Source organism: Ornithodoros turicata, chromosome 10 (assembly GCF_037126465.1).
Source record: "Ornithodoros turicata isolate Travis chromosome 10, ASM3712646v1, whole genome shotgun sequence".
Classification (NCBI taxonomy): domain Eukaryota; kingdom Metazoa; phylum Arthropoda; class Arachnida; order Ixodida; family Argasidae; genus Ornithodoros; species Ornithodoros turicata.
Genome location: NC_088210.1, coordinates 23,270,071 through 23,294,221, shown reverse-complemented (window position 1 = coordinate 23,294,221; position 24,151 = coordinate 23,270,071). Strand labels below are relative to the sequence as shown.

General features: G+C 45.7%; 2 protein-coding genes across 6 annotated transcripts in view; one reads left to right on the top strand and one right to left on the bottom strand.

Annotated features, from left to right (window-relative positions):
• Positions 1-1,847: 1,847 nt before the first annotated feature.
• LOC135371092 (RILP-like protein homolog) lies at positions 1,848-8,521 on the bottom strand. 5 transcript variants are annotated; one of them, XR_010415505.1, is made up of 8 exons: positions 7,993-8,521; positions 7,427-7,586; positions 7,185-7,306; positions 6,791-6,994; positions 5,637-5,797; positions 5,408-5,524; positions 3,539-3,648; positions 1,848-2,568 (listed from the first exon to the last, which is right to left on the bottom strand). XR_010415505.1 is itself a non-coding variant. In XM_064605099.1 (8 exons), exons 1-7 carry the CDS (start codon positions 8,299-8,301, stop codon positions 3,591-3,593), a joined length of 1,131 nt encoding a protein of 376 aa, XP_064461169.1. In that variant the 5' UTR covers positions 8,302-8,520; the 3' UTR covers positions 1,848-2,568; positions 3,559-3,590. The 5 variants fall into 5 exon arrangements, 2 of the variants coding, with proteins under 2 accessions (XP_064461169.1, XP_064461170.1); XR_010415506.1 differs by lacking the exon at positions 3,539-3,648 and adding an exon at positions 5,184-5,261 and having other exon boundaries at positions 7,993-8,520; XM_064605099.1 differs by having other exon boundaries at positions 3,559-3,648; positions 7,993-8,520.
• A 1,994-nt stretch (positions 8,522-10,515) lies between these two features.
• Positions 10,516-24,151, top strand: part of LOC135371090 (serine/threonine-protein kinase NLK-like) — a 29,653-nt gene continuing 16,017 nt past the window's right edge. The window contains 2 exon segments of the mRNA XM_064605094.1: positions 10,516-10,939; positions 23,865-23,994. Coding sequence (XP_064461164.1) covers positions 10,764-10,939; positions 23,865-23,994 — 306 coding nt within the window. The 5' untranslated portion in view covers positions 10,516-10,763.

The following is a 24,151-nucleotide window of genomic DNA, read 5'->3' as shown; positions in this document are numbered from 1 at the left end:
GAGAAACTTGGAATCCTTCGGGGCCGGGCTAGGTATGCAGCCGTCGGGCTGGGCCTGGGCAGGTAAATCAAAGGAAGGGCCGAGCTTGGGCCTAAAAATTCGGCCTGTGCAGTGCTCTAACTTGGAGACAGACATATTCTTAGATGCCAATTGCAAGAAAAGATGAGGTGCCACATAACGGCGAGTGACTGAGGAGCCCTGTGTGGGGTGCCGCGAGACCACTAGTAAATCCATAATGAGAAAATAAGTTGTGCCTGCCACTCTGGTATCGAGCATGAAGAAAAATTTCATTTGCGGTTTCCGCTAGCGTAACGAAGCAGGAAAGAAGAAATTTTGGATTTACGATCTCGGCAGTGTAAATAAGCGTTTTCATTTCTTTGTTTACAGGGCTTCTGATGCCAGTGGGGGGGGGGGGGGGGGCTTCCGATTTACTTTGCCCTGGGCGCAAACTTGCCTCGCTACGGCTCTGATTGAGGATAAGTGTGCACCAGATTCTATGGCTGGGTCTTCGGTATGCCTACCGATGTTCTTTGTGTGTGCCTGCTTACGTGCATGGTTCCCACTGGTCCTTGAAACACTTGAATACCTTGGGATTCGAAAATGCTGTTTTCAAGGTCTGGAAAACCCTAGATTTTCTATCTTTTACTTCGTCTCGCAGCGCTGCAGTGCAAACTCCGTTTATCCAGAATCAGAACTACAGCTTTTAAACCACAGGAATAGACGAGTTCAGAAAATCCCAGTGCTCTTTGCGCACGCATTGCATCCTAGGCACTTGCTGGGCGGGGGAACGAAGAATAATCCTTCATATTTCGCTTTCGCTGACCTTGACACGTCGTGGACAATGGACCGGTAGGGGAGAAATCGGAACAGTTTGGAGGCCACCTGTTTCTTTCGTATGAGTAAACTCCCACAGTTCAAAGCGACGCTAAGCACTCTGGGATTTTCTGAACTCGTCTATTAGCACTCATTGCAATAGAAATCAGTAGCAGAAGCAAGAAATGAATGGTGCCCTTATTCAACCTTCCTTTCTATCTTCTCGCCCCATCTATGCTGAGAAGAGTTGATCTAACACTCGCTTTCTGCATGCCACGAAAAAAAACGTCTCGTCAAGATGCTGCATTAATTATCCAATGTGACTCGATGTAGCTTTTACAGCTCGGTGGCATTACCGCTTGAGACAAGTTGACTTTCGAAGATGCTGTCACTGCGATGCCCTAGAAGATCTAGAGCACATTCTTCTTCATTTCCCACACTACCGACCTTTCCGAACCACTCTCTCCGGGTCTCTTAACCAGCTGGACTCTCGCCCTCTCTCTCTCCCTCTCTCAAAATTGCTTGGTCCCTGGCCAAATCCAGCCCACCAATGCTCTGCCATCAAAGCTCTTTTGGCCTTTTTGGACACCATAGAACTTCGATCCTTATTGTGAAGGGGCTCATTCTTTCATTCCCCACATCACCACCAGGAATGGGGCAGAGTATTGCCCCTGGCGATGAAACTCCCCATTCATCATCCCACAATGTTGTTGTTGTTGGCTTCCTTTCTATCTTTAACATTTTGGGATCCTCAGTCACGTTTGTGAATGCATCATTACTGCACGGTCCCCATGTATTCTGTCGTGTAAGACATATAGCTTTGTGTGAGATAAAAGTCTCAGCGACAAACAGTTTTACATCCCATTGTGTGGGAATTATGCATCTGGGTGACCTGTTTCCTCTTTTTTTTTTTTCTGGTTGTGCTGATGTTGCAGACAGTACCCATTCATGTGGGACTGCCTTCACATTTCGTGAGTGTGTGAGCTTTCTAAGGTTCTGCAGGCCTGTTCAGAAAGACTAAAGAATAAGTTCAGTTAACAGTATAAATTTTTATTTTACATTACATTATTTGCATTATCTGATATATACAATCTGCAGTACTGAATTCGGATATTGGAAGATATCACAGTTCTGCTGCCATACACTTTGGCACACGTGTACGGTATTCCACGTACGCTAAATGAATCAACTTCATTCCGTTTAGATACCATGCCGCATTATTATCTGCACTACTAAAGTTACGGGAAGTATATAATGTATTTACATTGTGCTCTGGCCTCTTCCAGCGAGGCACATCCCAACTCTTTGGCACACACATCGTTTCCATGCGGCTATTACACATGCTCTACTGCGTATTCTTTACATTATTACATATTCTATTTCAAATTGCACATTTTTTTTCTATAATGCATACACAATCCTTGCAGATCTCCGAACAAATGCCCATCAGAATTCGCGCATAGATGTTCCTGCAGAAAGCTTTGTCTAGGCGAGGTGCTGCCACAATTTATGCCGAAGCACTTCCTCTGCACTTCAATGCCACTCCCAGAGGTGATTTTAGTTGACAAAGGGAAACGTATCGCAGTTTTGTCCTTCATTTATCGCAAATGCAGTCCAAAAACACTGCTGAGGCGCAACGTCCACTTGAAAGTCAAAATCAGATGGAAGATACTGAAGCTGCCTGAAGAGTCTATACAGGACTCCGTGACCCTCTGCTAAGTAGGTCTCCGTCCTGGCCACAGAGCGCTTGGAAAACTGAAAGTTTTGCAGATGAAGTATGAATGACACTATCTTAGCAGATGTACAAATGGAACACAGGCTAACGGAGAGCAAAGTGGGAAGGGAAAGAGCAAGCATACCGGACATGACAATCATTCCGGAAACATGAAACATTCCAGACATGACAATCCGGCACTCGGGCAAACAAAAAGCGAGTCACATGCTTTCCTATGATGCCTAACATTTTGAAAAAAAAAAAAAAATTATAAATGCATAGCCAGCTCTCAAAGTCGCTGGAGTTACATAGCTTCGGGATTTTTTTTCTGCCAAGCAACCAAGCCACCGCTTCACAACAACAATTTATTTTTATCTCAAATGTGCTTGATCATTTTCCTGATGCCTGCAAAGGTGTTGTAGCTTATGTTACCGTAAATCTGAAGCAAGATGTTTATCTCAAAAACCGTGATGCACTTCTGGATGAAATCACAACTATAATCGCAAAATCAGTTACCCAATCAGTCAACTTTCACTGCAAAGTGGTGCCAATGAAGTATCTTCTGTAGATACTTTTCATGAACGAAATTAGAATGATGCAAGCGAGCTGGTGTACTGTAGAAAGAGGTAAGATTTCCTTGAGTTTGAGCGTATTGCATGTTCTTCCAACTAACGAAATTTTATCGCGTTCTATAATGTTCATGGCTCCTGGTGAGAGCATGCAGATACAATGCATACAATGCAGTACCATGCCAGCATAGTAATGACTTGTTTCAAATGTTTACTCCCACACCTGTCGGCATTGCTTCTGACACGTGTTCGCACGTATTGACTTCAAATTCATCATAACAGTACAGATAGGATAGTGAATGTTGGTTACTTTTTGCAGACTACCTTAGTTTCAGGTAGTCTGTCTCATCCGATATCAGTGAATCGTCCCGACAGGGCAAAATAAGGAAGGGGAGAAAACGTTACAGCATGCGACAATGTGCGTTCTGTGCTTTATACCCACCCGTAGTCCTAGCAGCTTACTTTTGGTTATGTCTTCAGGGAGCCCTATTAGTTTACTGAGAAAAAGGTAGCTGGATGGTTCCCATGCTGCCCACAAGTCTGTTCCATAGCCTATGTAGGACACAATGAGACACCATGAACCAAGGCCTGTGCTGCTACTGCACGTGTTTGTGTAGATCAATGGTTCCCAGCCTTTGTGTGCCCGCATTGGCAGATATATCAGCAAAAGGGAAAGGGAAGGAAGCCGGCGGTAATTTTGCGCAATATAAATTCCTCACTTTGATATTATGCAGATGCAGTTTTAGGTCAGCAGTCAGTGATATGTACCCGGACATATTTTCATCGCATGTGCATCGCAACCGTGCACGACTAGACACAGCAAAGAACTTTGCAGAACCCAGGTTGGAAACCACTGGTGTAGATAATGCATAGTATAGTGCACAGTAAGAGCGTTACATGCAGAAAGAAGATCGCCACAGTAATAGCGGTGCATAGGGTGTACAGGGTGCTGCTAGGGTTTGATTCTGAAGACTGACACAGAGCACCTGTGATGTCCTCCAATCTGATGCAAAATTTAAATAAGCCAGTGTACAAGAGAGTCCAGTGCCCATGTGCAAACATGACGCTGTGTTGGCAGTTGGCATGATGTGGCTTACTTGCGGAGAGCACCACATACGGGAAACACAACCTACAGATATAATGGTCTCCGCAGCTGTGGAATTGTAATGATATCTCAGACATTACAGGTAGTGATAGGTTTGCTTTTTAATGGCACTAGTAGGTGCCAGACCTAAGACAAACACCTCCTTACTTATTTTGACGTACGTGTGTTAGGGCTCCCTGGGGAATGTTATCCCTACGCATGTGAAACCATCCCGTGGCGCAAACACATTGCAACTTTGCATCAGATGAGAAGAAGCCTCACAATAGTCACAGAGTAACAAGAGGCTGGCAATTAATGACTGTGATTGCTATTTACATGTATCGTAATTTCACGCATATAAGCCGCACCGCAGGACCAGTTTTTAGGAATGTTTTGAAAATTTTCTTGCAGATAAGCCGCGGGCAATAAGACACGACTGATTTCTGCGACAAAGGAGACCATACAGAAGGCCATAAACCGCTGTGGTCCATACTCTGTGATCGGCATGGTGTACAACAAAGGAGGTCAGTTCCAGTGTTCTACCAAGTTCGGATTGTGCCATTGTTGGGTGTTTTTCATGGATCGACGGGTCAGTGGCCTTCTGGAAGACATGAATCACCGTCACCACTTTCGTTAAAGCTGTTTGGGGGAAGGCACGAGGACGGTCAGTCTACCCCAATGTCGACGGGCCCCTGTTATGCATTGTTTGTGCATTGGCAGGCGATGCTGTTCCAGAGACGTCGGCCATTTCGTTAAAACTGGCATATGGGGAAGATACCAGGGAAAAATAGTCATGAGATAAGCCGCACCGGTGGATAAGCTGCAGCGCGCCCGCGAGAAAAAAAAAAATTGTGCGGAAGCCGCGGCTAATAGGCGTGAAATTACGTCACTTCAAATTACTGACACTGATAGAGAACAGATATCGCAGAGAACGGATCGTTGCGGTAAAGCATATGGCATACGGAGATATGTTAAGCCTCGCAGAAGCTGCAATGATCCATACCATCACGAGTGCTCCCGCAGTCCATAAGATACTTTGCAAAGCAGGCCTTGTCATTTCATCTTACCAAATATTTGGTACCTTTACCAACGAAGATAACGAAATGAAGCAGATCAGTTACACTTGTTCGAGGACAATACGAAGTATGGTCCTAGATCACTGTGCTTACAAGAGACTGGAAAATATTTTGTAGTATCGGGCAGTAGGCTACTCAAAGACAAACTTACAACTTCCTTATTCCGGAGGCCCTTCCAAGAGAAAAAACCTTCTCCGCTGGTTCCCGATTAATTGGGCCGTGTACCGGAAGATCATAATCGGCAGGTGTGTGGGCGTGAACTACCGGCCTGTCAAGAATAATAAAACATAAAATGTGAATGTAGGGTACGTGTGCAGTTCATGCTCTGCAAACAAGCAGGGAAAAGCACTTGAATTTGCAACTTTGAAAGTAGCACCAACCTTGGTCGATAAAGTGCTAGCTCATCTTCGAGGTCACTGACTTTGGCTTTCAGCTCATTCCTTTCGAAAAGGATTTGCTTAAGCTCGTCGAGTGTAAACCGTGGTCGACATGGATCATCGGGGTTGATAATAACATTCTCCTTGAGGTCAGCACCTTGTACCTGTAATATTGGAGTGTGTTCCTAATGGCTCCCTCAATTTATGAATGGTGCCCCCCGTTCCAAACTTCGCACAATTTGTCCAGAATGTTAACCGTTCATAAATGGAGGGTTGGCTTGTATATGCATGCAGGCCTGCTTGCATTATGCATAGGGACTGACTCTTTCGGGTAATACCCGATTATGCCCGATATTGACCCCCAGATTTTTCTGAAAAATAAAACCTGAAAAAGTCAGGCCCTACTTATACACTGTAGACCCTTTAATTTAGTGTGCAACAAACACTGTTTCCGAATCCTGGTAGTGAAACCTCACTACCCTAAGCATGCCAGGATAGCCGGCCCAATGTTGGGTTGGGCCAACATCTCCATGTTTTTCTTTTTTAAACCAAACTTAATTTAGTGACCCAAATTTTTTGCAAAAATCGAACACGGGGCAGATACTCCTGGCCACTAAAAATATGTGGCTTGACTGGCTCGGGCACTGTGATATGTGTGAGACTGCATTTACCGCACATAACAAAAGCGGCATTGCACATGCTTTTTCTGCAGAGCAGTTGAAATGCTTACTAGTAACCTGCACAACCAAATGTGAAAATAAAGTATGTGACCGCAACAATGTTTGCGCACTGTTAATGAGAATAGTTAGTAAAATATTCCTATTGCTAAAATTTTTGCTTGGTCTTAAAATTCAATTCGATTTCAGTGGCAAGTCGCAGCGTCCTAAAGACATTGAGCAGCAAATGCGTGTGTTTGTGCGTGTGTGGGGGGGGGGGGGGGGGGGGCAGTGCAGTACCACATGCTACACCACATACCAGTAGAAAGGGCTTAAGTTGGATTGGTATGCTGCCTACCAATTTTGGTTATAATTTTTAGGAGAAACGGAATCTAAGAATTGTTTACTTTGGCTTCCTTGATGCTGGAGAGATATATTTTCAAAAACCACATCATTTCTCATGTTGTCAGAATGCAGACGTAGAAATGAAAGATGGTTCACCGATGAATTAAGGAGGTCATCCCTGTCACGAACGGCAATCCCTAAGTTTTGCCGCAACGTCTCTAGCTGTTGTTGTTGACCTTGCAGCTGTGCGCACAGATCAGCACGTTCTTCGCTGAATTGCTTTACTTGTGCCTGCAAACGGCGCCTCCGACGACTTTGCTCCTGGCTGCTTTGCTTTGCATGCTCTAATTGTTGCCTTAACTGAAAGGAAGTTACAAGTATTTGAGCACTACGCAAGCCACGGAGAAAAAGTACAACCCACTGAGAGGAAGTTAATTCTTGACAATAGCCACAATAAGAGAAATAAGTACACGCATCTACATGCACAGACCAGTACTAAGTTTGTGCCTACTTCACGTAGTTACATCATTCAAAACAAACAGGGTCTCACGTTTTCCAGCTCAGTTGTTTTCTGTGCTACCTCCCTCTCGTACTGACGCATCTGTTCTGACTGTTTACAAAGAGCATCTCGTAACCTTTTCAAAACCACGATGTCTTCAGTCTCTGCAGCATCTATGCATGAAAATATTATTGTTGATTAGAGGAACAAGATAAGGGAAATGCTAAGTTCTAATAAAAGGCAGTCGTTCACAGCATACGCTAAGTCGTACAGTGAGTGGCATATGAACATACCATCATCTTTTCTGCTTTCTTGGTCTCCTTGGTCTGCAATATAGTTCTCCTTTTCCTTTAGTGAACTGCACAGTTTGCTATTTTGCTCTTGTAGTTTTGACACTACGTTGCCCAAGTCCGAAATTTCCTGGCGCCAGACATCTTCATATTGTTCAATCTCCTGTAAGGTTAAAGTAACAATCTCCATTTGGACCTTTTGTTTGTTTGTTTTTTTCTACAATGAGTAGGGCATGTAATCCTAATTCAACAATCGCGACTTCAGCAAGGTCAAGTATAGGCCGATCATAAGTTATACAACACCTGCCATTAAGTCTTGTGATCTGCAAGCTGCTTTGCGATGTTAACGATTGCATGTGCGAAATAAATAAAATAATATGATCTTGCTGACACGGCGGAGTGCCTCGATTCAGAACGAGTGAGTCACCCAAACGTAATTCTTTGCAACAAACACGTACATACAAGTGGCCTTGAGTGCCATTTAGAGATTTCTCTTGTCACTTGTCATGTTAACACGGGTTTCACTTTCGTGTTGTCGTGTGGACACAGGTGAAATACGAGATCCTTACCTTTTCGAACTTGCTTCTTGATTCCGCTTTCTCATGCTTGTCCTGTTCTAGTTGGTAAACCTGTGCTTTCAGCTGCATGATCTCATCCCTTGCGGAATCATTACGAATAGCATACGCTTCGAGGTATTCCAAGACACATATGACTTTCGTCATCAATTTCTTCACCATGTCTACGCCATGGCCGTCAATAAGACATTCGAACTCTTTGCCAATTTCCTCGGCAAGAATGTAAACATCGTCTACACTCAAAGCTTCAGAGTCGGTATCCATACTGCCGACGAAACTGTAATTTAACCTACAACGCTGCATACATCCAAATTGACACTCCAGGATGCGTTTCACGCTCTTCGAAGCTTGACGTTTCCAGTAGTGGTCATCAAACCTCTGCCTGACCTGCGCCTGCGAGGACACAAGGGAGTTTCAACAGATATTTGCGATGCAGATGCAGCCTCCAGCTTCCTCTGTGCTCCTTGCCCCCGTTGCTTTGTGGACAGTTGGGAGACGATCTCGTAGATGGCAGCACGCGCAGCACAGTGGCACAATCGCGTGCGCGTGCCTTCCTCGAGGCTCACTTTCGTATTGTAATGATGCGCCATGTGCGCATTTCCTTCCAACTCAAATACAGCGTCAAACATTAAAAAAAACTGTGTCTCAAAAATTTGCCCCGCGATTTTTATGGAGCACCATCGATGAGCAAGCCTCGTCTTCCTCATCTTGCTGTCCCGAAACGGTGCCTCCGATGCAACTTGCACATGGGCTATGAGAGGCGCATATCCATAAACTCTTGGGTTATGGATACATTAGCTCGCTTGTAAACTTGTTCAGGAAGGGATGACACAAAGTCTTTACAGCAACGTCCATTTGTCCGCAGAGCGAATTTCACGTGAAAAATGTTCTCAAGCGTGTCATGTGTTATCTTATTCCTAAAGTCTGTTTTCGTTAACGTTGTTGAATTGTGCAAGTTGCAGCCTATTGGTGTACCTTCCAAAACGCACTGCAGAGGAGGTACTATACGAATTCGTGTCTTCATGCTGTATCAGCATCACTGCCAGGTTGACATAAAAAGGGGGCAACAGGCCACAACCATTCTCACACTGGAACTTACCAATTTAAAAAAGTTTTGCGAGGCTATGATATTCCTGGGGATAATTATGGGCTACTCAGGTGCTCCGATATATACTCGAATTTCTCCCACGGTGCTTTATATAGCATTTTGAGCCTGCTAATTTTCACAAACATTGAGCGAAAGTGCATAGTTAAATGATGTCATTCCGAATGCCAACCGGTGTTCTAAAGCGGAACAGACGACGTGTTTAAGAACCAGAAGATGTGTTGAATCAGATATATGATGGATGCACCACGTATCTTATAACTTGATTGCTTATGTAAATAAAGGTCACTTTCAACGACACCAAGCCGAGGCAGCACGATATCGAGTACAGGTCTGATCTACATGTCTGTGTACATTTAACAGTGGCACGACAAGCGGCAGCTTTACGCAAAAGTGCGCTCGTGCGCGCCACATTGCGAGTTGCTAACGTGAAGGTGAGAACCTAACCTTGACGTTAGCAACTCACGTTGCCGCGGACCCGGCAAATTTTTGCTTGGAGCGACCGTGTTACTGAAGTGTGCACACACCTGTGCATGGTTATAGCCTTTAATATTCCAATGCAGGCGCCCTTAGGGCAGCCACCCTGCTCCAAGTCTTTCCCCCGATTTTTTTTCATTTTTTTTTTCAGTTAATTACTACTACTACTACCTTAATATTCCAACAGCATCAGTTTTGGGGCTTTTAATAATAGATCACCAGCGAGCCCAAGGCACTACGTACTCTCTCCAGTTCGCGCAACTTATTCAAACTCAGCACTTTCAGGAGAACAATAAAGTAGCACGGGAATTGGTTCCTTTGAACTTCGGAATTCTGATTGTACACGAGCAAAAGCTGCGTTGCAGTATCACCACCTGTATCCGCCACAGGATTACCGAATTCTGAAAAAGGGTTCCGACATGTGTCTTCGTATCCGTTGGTATCTATTCTGCTGCCCATTAACACGTTCGACCTGGGAGCGCAAAGGATCATTACTTTTTCAGTCTCGACAGACGGCAGTGCATTATTATGTGCCGGGACACAAATGCGTGCCTGCCACGTGCTTATAAAACGTAACAGCTTTAATGGAGTGTAGAGACGGGGGGGGGGGGGGGGGGGGGGTGACCGGAGTGACAATCGTCGTGTGCTGTCGTCCGAGCGCACGTGGCGTGAAACGCTGGAATAGCCCAAAAATAGCCAAATAGCCAAGATGAAAAACACCCCGCCAACTGTCACAAAAAGTAGCCCAATCTGGCAACCCTGCTTGCGTTCGTTGTGTTTGCGTACAATTGCTCAACTCCACACGTTTTCACCATTATCTCCCGCATCATGTGCAAACGATTTTTTGAACCTCCCGCTGCCTCGTGTCGGCTGCAATTCCCTTTTTTTCATTCGGATGACACTCACCAGGTGGCTGACGGTATGCGCAGTGCGGAGTGCGCGCGGAGGACGCCGCTCGGTGCGCTCATTGGAGTTCTTCAGTCACTATAATTTTTTGTCTGTGGTGTGTGTGGCTCTGTGAGGCTGTGGGATGATGATTAAGAATTAATGTCTGAGTGATCTGGAGGTATTCTGCGCCATCCCTGCAGGGTGCCGTTGGTCGAGCGCCAGGCCGCCGATATTTCACAATGGAGACGATGGTGTAGCGTACTGTTGTGGGTATCGGCCTTTGTCTGGTGACACCATGGCGGTGGTGGGGGCTCGTTCGGGGCGTCCTGTGATTGCCTTCACAGGAACAACGGCGGCAGGTCCCCAGCAAGCGATTTTAACGGCAGCCCAGCCTTTTTATCACCCGCCTGTCACAGTGCAGGATATCCAGCCTGACAGACCGATTGGATATGGAGCGTTCGGAGTTGTCTGGTGAGTTGAAATTTGTCCCCGTGAGGGCAAGCACCCATCTCCTTTGTGCACAACCACACCGCGCGCTGGTACCTCGCCAACTCGAGGGGTCTTTGTGTCCAGGTACGTTACCCTCTACGAAACAACTGCGCTTGTTTCACCTGTGACTCTCTTCAAACGGACTACCTCCTTTTTACCGATCTTTGTGGTGCTAATGTGTATGGCGTCGTTTTATCACTCGAATGAAACGGCACATCCTGAAGGTTCAGCGACGATCCTTTTCTTTTGAGTTCCCATGCGCTATAACCGTACAGATACATGTAAGTTCTGTTAATGATATGTCTCGTCGTAGATTCACGTAGCCTAACTACCCCATAGAGCAATCGCGTGTCGACCCTATCAGCTGTGTGCACTACGCATGTTTCGATCAGAGTTGTATTTACGAGTTCGGTTCGGAAGCGGCTACCCCTGGTAACCAAAATCAACTTGATATGGCGACCAAAATAACGTTTTTATCGTCATCGTGAACAGGTTTCGCAGAATGCGAACTCAATATACAGTAATGCGTGTGCTGCACATCTGTTGCAGTGGTGTTTGAGGTCTCGCAGAACTTGCTCAATAGGAATAAGCTTTTTTTTTTTAAGCCCACGTATTTCTCGAGCGGAACAATGAAAGTGATTCGGAGTAAACTATCATTTTAGTTTTAATGGAGGGATTGTGACCAGAGAAGCTGTCGCAAATGGAAATTACCCCCCCCCCCCTTATTTTTTTTTCATCTTTGGCGTACGCCCTTGGTTTTAGCCTTGCGTACGTCAGCGCACTGCTCATTCGTTCATGATGCTTTGGAGACCTGTGTGGCGAATGTTCCTGTGTGTCGCGAGTTCCCGGTTTTTTTTAAAGGAAGCGGGCTGCAGTGGGGCACATGGGGCAAAGATAGTCTGTCCTTTATGTGTGTACCCCTGGGTGAGGCGCCTGTGAGGAGGTCATGGGTCGTACACAGCAGATGCCGGGGCGTCGGGACTGAATCGTACTGGAGCAGGTTCAGACGTGGGGAGGAGGTCCCTTGACAAAATACATCTGCTTCTCCATTGCCGCACAGCTGCCGCGGGACCACTTATGGTCCGCGTCTTTTTCGCCGACTGTTTTCTCCTTTGGAATACCAGATGGTATGGGGGCGGTGCTCCAGAATCTGGAAATATTCTGTCAGAACAGGAATCATGTATCTACTATGGGCATGCATTCTAGGGAGAGAGAGAGAAAAAAAGACCTGAGCAGTGTCCTCATTTCATGGTTGAGCTGGTTCTGCGGATTTGTGGCCACCCACAAATAACACTCGTGTAATTTCGACTGTTTGTCATTTAATAAGAATAAAGATAGGGTGCAGGCAAGCAGGCAGTTAATCATGATGCAGGAAAACTGAGAGGCACGGACAAAAAGGTGACAAACACACAAATCAGTGTTGTTCCTTTTTTGTCCGTGCCTCTCGGTTTTCCTACATCATATCATCATCTTTTGGATTGGTATATCTTTGTCTCATCACAACGACCCTCCACTCCTCGTCCTCTTGTAACACCCTCAGTGGTGGAATCGGCGTTAGTAAATATGTGCAATGATGGATATGACGAGGCTCCAAGAAGCGATACATCTGCTGAGTCCTACACTACGGATCATATGCCGTACAGGATTACTGTGGTGCAACATATACACACAATTTTGTCATCATCTCCATCCTTACCTGTTCTGGGTTTGGTATCTCCTCCCTTCTCTCCCCCTCTCTCTCTCTCTCTCTCTCTCTCTCTCTCTCTTTCTTTTCTGTTTATTGTCTGTTTCTGTTCTCTGTCTTTGTGTTCGAGACGTTCGATACGTAATTCCTTCGGGTCATACATACGTTTGAGATAACTTATTTTCATAGTTTAGTGTAAGAAGAATATGTTAAACTAGAGCGCGGATAAATATGCTCTAAAACTCTCTAAACATGCATGCAACTATGCAGTGAAAATCTTCGAAATACGCATTAAAAATCCTCAATATATGCAATGTTTTTAATTGTTCATGTTACGAAAGCAATGCACCAAATGCCTATTGAAAAAAAAAAGAAGAAAATTTTATTAGGGGGATAACACCGTGCTGCTGCACCCACAAATATAAATCGTGGCTGGTGGACGAAACCTACGACGAAACAAGCCTGAGCATGGACAACATGAAAAACATGAACAGACACGTATGTTCGTGTCTTTCGTGCTCCCGATGTTCAGACTTGGTTCGTCGTGGCTGTGGGTTCGGCACTGCATCATGGCGATTAAAATGCGAACTTTCGTAACTTTCCCGTCTTCGTAACGGTAATGTGGCGAAGGTGAAATATACGGCCCATTGGCCAATGCAAGCAGTGGAGGATGGAGCAGCTAGGGTACGAGCTGAACACTGCGCCTCACCCCACCGAAACATGGAAAATATTCGATTCCGACCAGAATTTTTTCGTGAAAGACGACCCAACGTCGTCCCGAAACCAGCAAAAGCATCAATGAAAAAAAGAAGTAAGCTGTCGCACTTGAAAATATGGCAAAATATGCACTTTCGTGCGCAATATGCCACAACGTGCAATACATGCATTTAAACGCGCCATAGAACCGTTCTGATCGGTCCCAAACCAAGACCGAAAGGGTTTTTTCATCGTCCAGATAAACCATATCGAGAAGGGGAAAAAAAAACATGCTTTTGCATGAAGATTCGCGCTCTAGTTATAAAGTTATCCTTCGGCATCTCAGCTGCCGTTCTGTTTTACTGACTCTGTTCGTGTATTCACACGGCCGACATTCCCCGCAGAAGCAGAAGACGCGAAATACGTCATAGCTTTCTCAGCGCGAGCGCTCAACGTTCAGTATTCACATACACTGCTGACCGTGGGGAATATCCTGCGACACAGCCACAAGGTATTCCGTAGCAGACGACAGGAAAGACGCTGACGGTGTCGTCTGCTAAGTGCGCAGTACGCCACTCCCGATATTCCGCACCGTGTGAATGCTCACATAACAAGGGACGGAACTTCGTCTCTGTGCGCAGTAGTTTTGCTTTTTCTTCCACTAGAATCTTCCGTGAGGATGTCGCTCGTGTGAATACACAGTTTCTGTAGCGTGTTCCAGCCTCAGAACGGTTACTTTCCATCGTTGTACTTGGATGCTACCACGGGGTAGCCAGCCAGAAAAGGAATTCAAGGCTTTGTCCTTGTGCGTCTGCCTCTGAGGTGTAGCGTGGAGCGACGGGGACGTTTCAAGGATGCCCTTATCTGTGCCAACGCTTTGCGTACATGAGCTTTTTGGCGGTACTGCAGGAAAGTGTTTTTCCTTCACTCCATTGGAGATGGTGGAGTTGATGTCACCTCCCGTTCTGGGATTTTACTTTACGTAAGCAGGCATTGTGCGGTCGGGAAACAAGGAGCCGTTTCGTAAGCTAGCCTTTCCACGTGATCTGCGCCAAAAAGGGTGGATGGTTGTGTAAACCGCGTTCTTTTCGTAAATGTGTTGACCTTAACGTGCGTTACATGATGTTTATTGGGTATTGTGGGCGTACGCGGCATATGACGTCAGAATGCGTTCGGGCCAATGGGACATGAGATGCGTGCTTCGTGCTGTTGAGTGGGGGCGAAAACAACATTGGAATCGGTATGAGCAGATCGGAGTCTTGACGCATCCGATAGCGCCTAAGCAGTCTCGCCGAATTGAATAGAATCGAGCAAACGCACAATGGGTTAAAGTGCTGTCTTTCACGTAACGAAAAGATCGTGAATTTGCTCGCCAGCAGTGGATTTCATACACGCACGCACAAAAAAAAAAAAGAAAATAAATTTGGCAAATTGAAACGCGTTTTTCTCTCGCACCCTGTGCAGTGACATTGTTTCGAAATTGATTCTCATAGACAACCAATCAGAGTCGTTTCGACAAAAATTGGCGAGCTTATTTGATCGAAACACATGTAAGGTGAACACAAAACAGTTGTTGGGATAGAAATAAAGGTTCGCTTCGATCGACTCTGGCGGCGCGTTGCGGCTTTTCGCTGCAGCTTTTTTCTTTTTCTTTCGCTTGTCTCAATCACAACATGTTCTCTGCCTTTCGTACCGTCAAGGGGGCACTAATTGGATTATGGAACACAACGTGGGTGGCTGGAAAGCACGCCGTTGTTGACAAGCTGCCGTCCTAGCGAATTCCCCAACTGCTACGAGGCCGAATTAATATAGACCATCTTTGGAAGTTGGTATTCTGCGCCCCGATTGTTTAGAATCCCCGCGACAGTCGTCTTGCATGAGGGCATCCTGTGGAAGCGGTGCACCACATCGGGGGTCATCGACTTTGGGGACGCTGCACCCAGGACGGGCTCCGGACTACAGAACGCACGATATGGCCAGGAAATGAGCAGCATTCCGGAAGCGCGATTTTGCGCTGCAAAATTATTCCCCATGCGACCTGTTTGCGTTGACTGCTCTTGGTGCTCAGTGCATATACGTAGTGCACAAACAAAGCTGAGATGTTCGTTTTTTTTTTTTTCTTTTTGCCCGAACATAACTTTTTTTTTTCTCATTATTTAGGTGGATGTACCCCTGTTGTTGCGTACACACAAATTCACAAGTAGCCCTTCGGCCTCTGTGGCATTTCGCCCGTAGCTTGTTGATATAGCGGATATTGTAAGTTTTTGTTATTCGAGTTGGATGTGTTGCACTTGAGTGAGTTGAGAAAAATATTGATCAAATTCGTTCGTGTGTCGTTGTATCCAGTGTGAGTTTGTCTATTCACGGAAGAACATCTGTTGCTACATTGATGTATTTTTGCGAATACGGTGCGGTCTCGTGCCTCCCTGGAAAAGGTTTGGTCGGCTGTGCCAAAAGACAATAAAAGCGAGAGCGAACGGCGTTCTGCTTACATTTCGCAATTTCTGAAGAATGATGTGACGCGGGAGAAAACAGACGGCGGGGACGTCTGCTGATTGGTGACGTCATGGCGTTTCCCTGTCTGCGTCATACGGCCAGCGAACCTTCTTTCCAGCCCCACGTTGCTTTTCCGAGGTGCTGGGCAAGCGACCAAATCTTTCTGAGTCTTTTTTCTTTCTTTCTCTTATTTTCCTGAAACTGCGCAGCGGAGTCTTTTGACCGCGGTGTGAATGCCTGCGAGCCGATGGCAATGGCCTAAAGGATTGCAACAACCGATAACGAAAGGGCACTTCGAAGCGCCCTGTTCGGGACGGACCGAAAGGCGAGCCGCGATGCACGACGATCAGCGTACCGCGCATTAACGCGACGACATGCCTCGGAATACTTCAGCGGAAGATGCACAAAACGTCATAGCTTTCTGCTCCAACGTGAGCTCGAGTGCTGAGCTGCTCAACTTCTTTTCTTCTCGCCCTTCTCGTGCTCGTCTTGTGACTCACACACGAGATATTGCGTAGCAGACGACGGCACCGAAGGTGTCTTCTGCTATGTGCGCAATATTATATATTCCTGCGTCGTGCGGAAGACCTGTCCCGTGAGCAGTTCGTGTGAATACACGGATAGCGGAATATCCGATCGTTAACTGATCCAAGTTATCTCGCGGATGCTTTCGATGTGTTGTCCTGTCTACTGAACGGCGTGTGCAATGACATCACAGCTGGTCACATCGATAGCGCCTTATCTGTCGCGTGACGTCCAGGGTCCGGACAACAGATCTGGTAGAGGCTGAATGCGTTATTGGATCAAGGATAGTTTCGGGAGATACGCCGATAGATTAGGGTGAGGACGTTCTCAGCTCACGGTCGTTGAGACGAGAGATATTTTCAGGAAAAGACTGAGGTCAGGCGAAGAGTTTTTTCGGACAAAAAAGACGAGAGATGAGGAAACAAGTAAACAAACAAGAAACTTGCACATTGTTTTTTCACGTTCTACGAGATGAGGAAACCACAGAGATACGGAGGAAGCCTTTCAGACAACATATTTTGGGGGAGGAAACTTTTGTAGAAGATTAAAATGAGGGGAAGAAATTTAAAATTATTAGAAACGAATTTGAGCTGAACAGAAGCATCTGTAGGCAGATAGTGTGAGGAGGTTTACATCGTCCATCACGTAGAGCAATGGTGAAATCAGCCAGGGAAGGGACGGCTCTTGAATGCCGAGGTCATCAGCTGACTTCTATTGTCTTTCACGATGATAGTGAAGGATGCGCTGTAGCTTCCTTTCAAGGGTATCTGATGCCCATACTTCCAAGTTTCGTTGTTCGTCCGAAAGACGCCCACTTTAATTCTACGTTCAGAGGTGTAACTTTTGCAGAGGTGGTCGTGGGCGTTTTTTTTTTTTTCTTCTTTTTTCTTTGTCTCTCTCTTGTGATTTTGTTTATTTATGTATATTTTATAACTACCCTCAGGGCGTGATACTACAGAGGGGCGCGTATTATGAAATCCTGGTCCAGAAGTTATACACAGAAACGACAAGTTTTCTATACAGTACTGCTACATTCTTCTCTGCATAAAACAATACGATGTGGACACAATACATTCGCAACAACTGCATGTAACAATTTAGTTATGGATCAATAGAGTGAATTATGTTATGTACGTTAACGTGTACAATAACTACTACATTGTTCAGAGCAGCCCCGTATTTCTCCTGTCCTTTTGCGACTATTCAGCTTTATACTATTTGTGGTTCCGCTACGAGGAGAACTCTCTCTTCTCGCTTTGAAGTTCATGTCGTACGGCTGACCTACGCAGACGTTCTGAGCCGGCAGCCTGAGACTGTTCCTCGCCTCCGAAAGCTCTCGAGAATTTTGTTTATCGAGCTGGATTCCGTGCACCTCCGTTGTGGTTCTGGATGTGTCTTCTCGTTTGGAGGTTGATGAGCGTTGGGTCCTTGGTCCGAAGCATCGCTTCGTGGCCTCCGCTGAGAATAGACAAGGAGAGAGGTTCGAAAGAGGTCCTCCATTGAAGGTCGGTAACTCTCGGCTCACAAAGATAGACCCCAAGGAGAGAGGGAGAGAGTGGTATTATCATATTCATTAACAATGACGTATTATTTGCGATATGTATACTCCTGACTCGTATGTTTATTTATTTATTTATGTGCTTCCACAAACAGGGAAATCACACACCGACGTGGAAGCGGCACTTATAGAACACAAAGCGCCACAAACATCAACAACAAAGACACACTCCGATAACAACACAAGACTAATAAAAACAAAAAAATGAGAAAAACATGCACAATCGCTAAAGTAAGGGCTACAACAAAACATCCTTTAATCTTTCTTGAAATTGATGAACAGAAGTAGTAACTACGTAGTGAATAAGGAGTACTGAAAGCTGAGAGAACAGAGTCAACGTGACCAGAAGGACTCCTCAATCTTGGTACGCGTATAATCTTATGCTTATATTGGATTAGATTTGTAGACACAGCGAAAGAGGGGTTCCTTGCGGTACGCGCTGTCTAGTTTTTGTGTACACTGCAGGAGAGAAAAAATTGGCAATCAACTTCTGCCCCGTGTCTCAGCGTTGATGATCGGAAGTACGAACGGAAGTTGTCGTGAATGTATGACGTCACAGTCCGTATACTCGAAATGCGCGATGGTCAACTGGACAGGAGTAGCAGCAATTACACGCATTAATTTATTAATTAACGATACGTACATGGACATACGTCCAGGTACCACTCACTTCCTAGGAAATTGGGGATTAAAGGGCTGCTCCGAACGCCTCTGTTCCCAAACTCCCCCCAGAACGATAATCGTCTAATGTCAAAGGCTGCAGGCACCTGCTCGGGTCTCAGCCGGGCTCTTCCATCACGAGAGCCCCGACAAACCGACTCTGAAACCGACACAAAGATACTCGGAACTGAGCTTACTGCTCGTCGGAAAGTGATTCATCAGTGATTGATAGCAGGCCGTTATCCTACAGTGGTGGCACAAAAATATGAAACTGGTCGAAGAATTACTTTTTCGAGATGGATCCACTTCAGGTATTTCACTTTTATTTGCAATTTATAGCAACACATATCTGCGAAAGAAGGTCATGCCATGATCATGTTCAATCCAGAAAGGCCATTGCAGCCACATCTTTTTGCTTCTGTGTTTAACTGGTAGAACTGGACTGGCTTAGCAGAAGTCAACACGGTGCAACGTATCACATATGAGGAACTCAACTCTGTTTATTATTATTATTATTATTATTATTATTATTATTATTACTGTTGTAATCGAGTTCTTCTTAAACAGGCTAAAAAGATTGAATGAATTATTATTGTTATTATTATTATTATTATTATTATTAATGATGATGATGATAATAATTTTACTCTGCCTGGCGGTGTAGCTTGTGTTTTGTGCAACTCAGCTTGCATCCAGTCCTTCCCGCGTACCAATTTGTTATTCAGCCGAGTCGGGATTCTTTCCTGGAGCATAATTTCGACTGCAACTGCGGAACAACAGCCGTGACAGGCCAAATGGCTGCACCGCGAGACAGCTGCTCCCATTCTGACAATCGCGTCTTACCTTTCCCGATGGAAAATTCCGTGTCACACTGCAAAATGTGACGTTGCATTGTCGTCAGGACCCGTAGACTCACGTGCATTTTATATGCTTTGAACGTTGCTTTGTTTTACCTGCATCGCGACGTTGCTGCATAATTATGTTTTTTTTTTTTGTGTGTGTGTGTAAATTTCGTGTTAGCGCCGCGAAGCAGCTGTTGCTATGAGCGTCGTATAGATGTGGACAGATGGAGACAGGACAGCAGGAAGGAGTGGGGAACAGGGGTGTTAGTATGCGTACTGGGCCGACATTCGTCTGCAAAGTCGCATAATTGTGTAAATTGAGGTGTTCGTAGTGTCACAACCGTTAGTGACGTCGAGCAAGATGTGAAAAGAAGATGCGTAGATTCCCGTGCACTCACGAGTGACATCCTCACGGAATATTCTTGTGGAAGAAAAATAAAAAAAAAAAACGCTCATGGGGCGGAAGTTTCTGCGTTCGCATGGCCCCCGGAGTACTGATCGCCCCGCGGAGTACGGAGATCGCGGTACTGCGAACATTGCAGACGACATCATCGGCCCTGTCGTCTGCTAGGGATTATCTTGCGTCCGAGCCACAGCAATATTCCCCACGGTTAGAAGAGCACGAAGAGAAATGACGTTGATCGCTCACGTGGCAGCAAAAAGCTGTGACGTTTTGCGCATCTTCCTTTGAAGTATTCCTGGGAATGTCGCCCGTGTTAACAGCCCTGGAAAAATATTGCACGCACCAGTTTCTATGGACCAGTGGTCCACAGGGTCGCATATTCCCGTTTCCCTGTTGTTTTACGACCTGTGAAGACGAGAGAAAATTTGGTTGGCCCCCACAGAGCCGGAAGCGTTCCCGGGGTACATGGAGAGGGTGCAACCTGTATTCGTGGTCGCGGAACGCTCCGGAGAATGTGAACACTGCTCTGCATATATGGCCTCACTGCTTCGCTCCTCTCCGTGTATTTTTGGGATCGAACCCCTCTTCCCAGTCCTTTTTGTTCTATTTTCGCTTCCCCGAGTTGGAGGTTAGATAAAACAGGAGCGCAAAAAAGTGCAATGATCCCCACAACTTTGTTCGTTGTGATAACCCTGGTTGCACGGGCAGAAGCGTCGTTTGCTTTCTTTTTGTCCTGTGCGCGCCATTTGCGCCGTGGTTTGAATCTCTCCACATCTATATCTGGATAGAAGTTCACTCAGTGCCGGTGCCCCCGCCACATGTAACTTACAACAGCGTTGCCTGTTCGAATTGTTCACTCAACTAATTCGAGCATATGCCGTTTGCGCGCGAGGAGAACAAAGCAGACGACGGCCACACGTGAGATCGGTTGCGATATGCTCGCAGAAAGGTTGGCAGACGACAGGAGAAACTGTGACGTAATGCTATTTGGAAATGGAATGTAGCAATAAACTTTTGTCTGATGGTCTCAACCTCTTTGTTGTTGCACGTTTAATGTGCGCATGTGGAAAAGAACAGCAACCTCGTGCCTTACCGCCCCGAGATGCATCAGTGATTTTCTTAGCGCGCATGTGACGCACGTCCATGTGCATGCGTCATGGAGGCTCCCTGGTTTTAATATCGCATATGATATGGCACCTGTCTTACTGGAGTCTTCCAATGTTTACTGTGATTTCGGAAGGTTGGGATATTTGATGAGGGGGTACTTCCGGGTTGACCAGCAACCTGCTGTGTCGCGTTTCTTTGTCCCCCTTCTGGGGCGGATTAAAAAGGACATGCATTGCAATAAGATGACGAAAGGACAAGCAATACTTCAGATGTTGTTCCCGTTGCACAATATTGGAGATTTTATAAAGAGGACATGTCTCAATGGATGACTGTTTCTCTTCCGTGACGCGTTCCTGGGTACTTCCGACGCCTGATGTTCTGTGGCATGACGCACTGGATTATAACGCAATTCATAGCGCTCACCAGTGGTGCGCCCGCCGCTTGCCGCCTCATTCAATCGAGGAAGTGAATCGATAGCCGCCTGATGTCAGCAGCGCTCGCTCGTGGCCGGTTTTTCCACAGCATGGTAGTACGCGATAGCTGAAGGCGAAATTACTAGTCAGCTTATTGAAACCGTGGAAATAGCCCATCAATTTTTTTATATTCCTTTACGATTCGAAATTTTGACCTGTGCACTAGAATTTGCGGTACATCATGCTACAGTGGCGAAGCCAAGGGGGGTGTGGGGGGCGGTCGCCCCCCCTCCTCCCCTCAAAAAAAAAAAAAAAAAGTCGGCTTATACATTGGATTTCCCTCACTCTCCTCCCCCACTATGCGCTCCGACAAAGAAACCGCCCCCCGGCCCCTCCCAAACCGAGGGTCTGGGTTCACCCCTGCATGCTACGTGGGAAGTGTTGGTCTCTATCGGCGTTGACGCATATAATTTGACAGTGAATTCGGTTCATTTTTGGGTAGAAACCGGAGTGCGGGTTCACGCTTCGGTAGTACACTCTCACTTTCAAAGATCGCGGTGATGTTGGTTCGTGTTCTCGCACGCATCGCGAAGGCAGGTCGGGAAATTTCGAGGCAGCGAGGGCGGGCTTTCACATTGCGCTGCGCAAAGCGATGGGGGCACAGTTTCCACATTCCCGACCGGCGCCCTTTGTGCCGTTGGGACTTGAAAGCAGTGCTCAACAAGGGGACTTCCGCATGAGCCTTTTATCAACAGGAAAGAGACTGATGGCACACCTAGCGTCCCGGTGACCCAGTAAGGAGGAGAAAGCCCCTTGACCCACATTTTGCCACACTGATTGTGTAGGTCAGCTGTTCGGTTTCTCCTACCCCCTTTCTTCATCCTTACAGTGTTGCCACCCGTTTTTTCTTCTTTTTTTCCTAGCTATCCTTGCGATGTTTCAGGGTCTCATAGAAGGACAGCACAAGGATGGAGTGAATCCCGCGCGCAATACTTTGCGGGTATATGTGATGTCTGGCAGTTGTCTAGAAAATGCTACGGGGTTCTGATCGATCAGTTTGGGCAAATCATCGATGCAATAATGGTCACCCACCATCGATATTGGTTGTGTATTCCCCAAGTCTCAGTTGCCTCGCGACGTAAACCCCCAAGTATTAATTAAAGTATTCCCCAAGTAACAAGTTCTTCGCCAGGGCGATTTGGAACTTCACTTATGGATGTGCATGTAGGGCAGAGGGACAAGTGGGAAATCCCCCCCCATATTCTTGATTTTCTTTCTGCTCTGTTGTCCTAACCCGACCTGCTCAAAAGGTATCATTTTGGTACCGTTTTAGTTGGACTCGAGGGAGAGGGAGGGCAGTTGCCCTTCCCCCTCCCAAACATACACTGTGTGCATGCTACAACATGCCTAATATTGCCGCTTTGACTTTTGAGAGAGTTTTTGTTGAAAATTTTAAAAATCTGTTTGCATCGTTAGGCGATTTGTTGCAATGTTGAATTGATCTATGGAATTGAAAAATAGTATCTTCAGAAATAAATAAATGTTTGGAAGTAAACGCAAGGAACGTGAGAAATGCAAACTACACTCTTCTCCCACCCCCCCACCCCTCTCATAAGGAATACCTCAGATTCTGAATCTTAAAATCGGGCTATTTGTACTCTGTACATTTCCATGTCATAAAAAAAAAAACTTTAATGTACCGACTGCCTGCAGCAGGAGTTGAGATTATTAAATTGTTGTTGTCAGCTTTGTTTGTAGGAACACTCAGAGAAAGAAATTTTGTATAGTGTGTAGATTTCTATTGTTACTTATATTCCCTGTACTTTAAATTAGGGATGGGACGAACCCAGAATTTCCCGAATCCGAATCAAAGGAAGGTTCTGCGAATCCACGAATCCTGCAAATCTCAAATCTTTCAAATCCTTTCCTAAAAAAGAGTTTGAAAAGCCTGGGGGAAAAACACTGCTGCTGAAAAGTGTTTTGAAGCAGAATTTGATATCTTTGTGTAACAAAAAAACAAATTAAACAATAGTTCACTTTCAGGAGAAAACATACCTGTATACTTCTTCTTAAATCTAATATATTTAACATGTTGTTCATCGACTACAGGAAATACATAAACTCTCGAGTCCGAATTCTTTCCATAAAACTAAGAAACAATCAATAGCAAAACCATGTTACTTTTAAACTTGTAATGTAAGACTTTCTGGCTGAACTGTTTCAGTCCAGAGCAAAGTAAACAAACAAGAAAACACCCGTCGGCCAATGAGGCTTTCGGCGGTCTCCGGAGGCTCTAATTTTAAAAAGAAACCAACAAACGTTGGTTGGTGGATTCGAAAGATTCGATTCACCGTTTTGGTCACTGGGATTCGGATTCCCGAATCTCGAATATCTGCCTAGGATTCGAGGATTCGCGGATTCGGTTGGCCCATCCAGACTTGAAATACACATAATTTTATTGTTCCTCTGGGACAACTCTCTGACTTGTAAGTTGATGCAGCTGTGCTTCCACGCCTTTTTCAGGTCAGTCACAGACCCTCGAGACGGCAAACGAGTCGCCCTCAAGAAGATGCCCAATGTGTTTCAGAATTTAGTCTCCAGTAAAAGGGTCTACCGTGAGATCAAGATGCTCTGTTTCTTCAAGCACGAAAATGTGAGCATACTTTATCACGTACATTCGTGGTCCTTACACCCGTGAGGAACTTGTGTGTGAGACTTTTATGACTGCAGCTCATAAGCTCCAGACGGGGCTAGACATGCAAAATTCCTGCACATTCTGCACTGCTGAAAAAAGTTTATTTTCTAAAAAA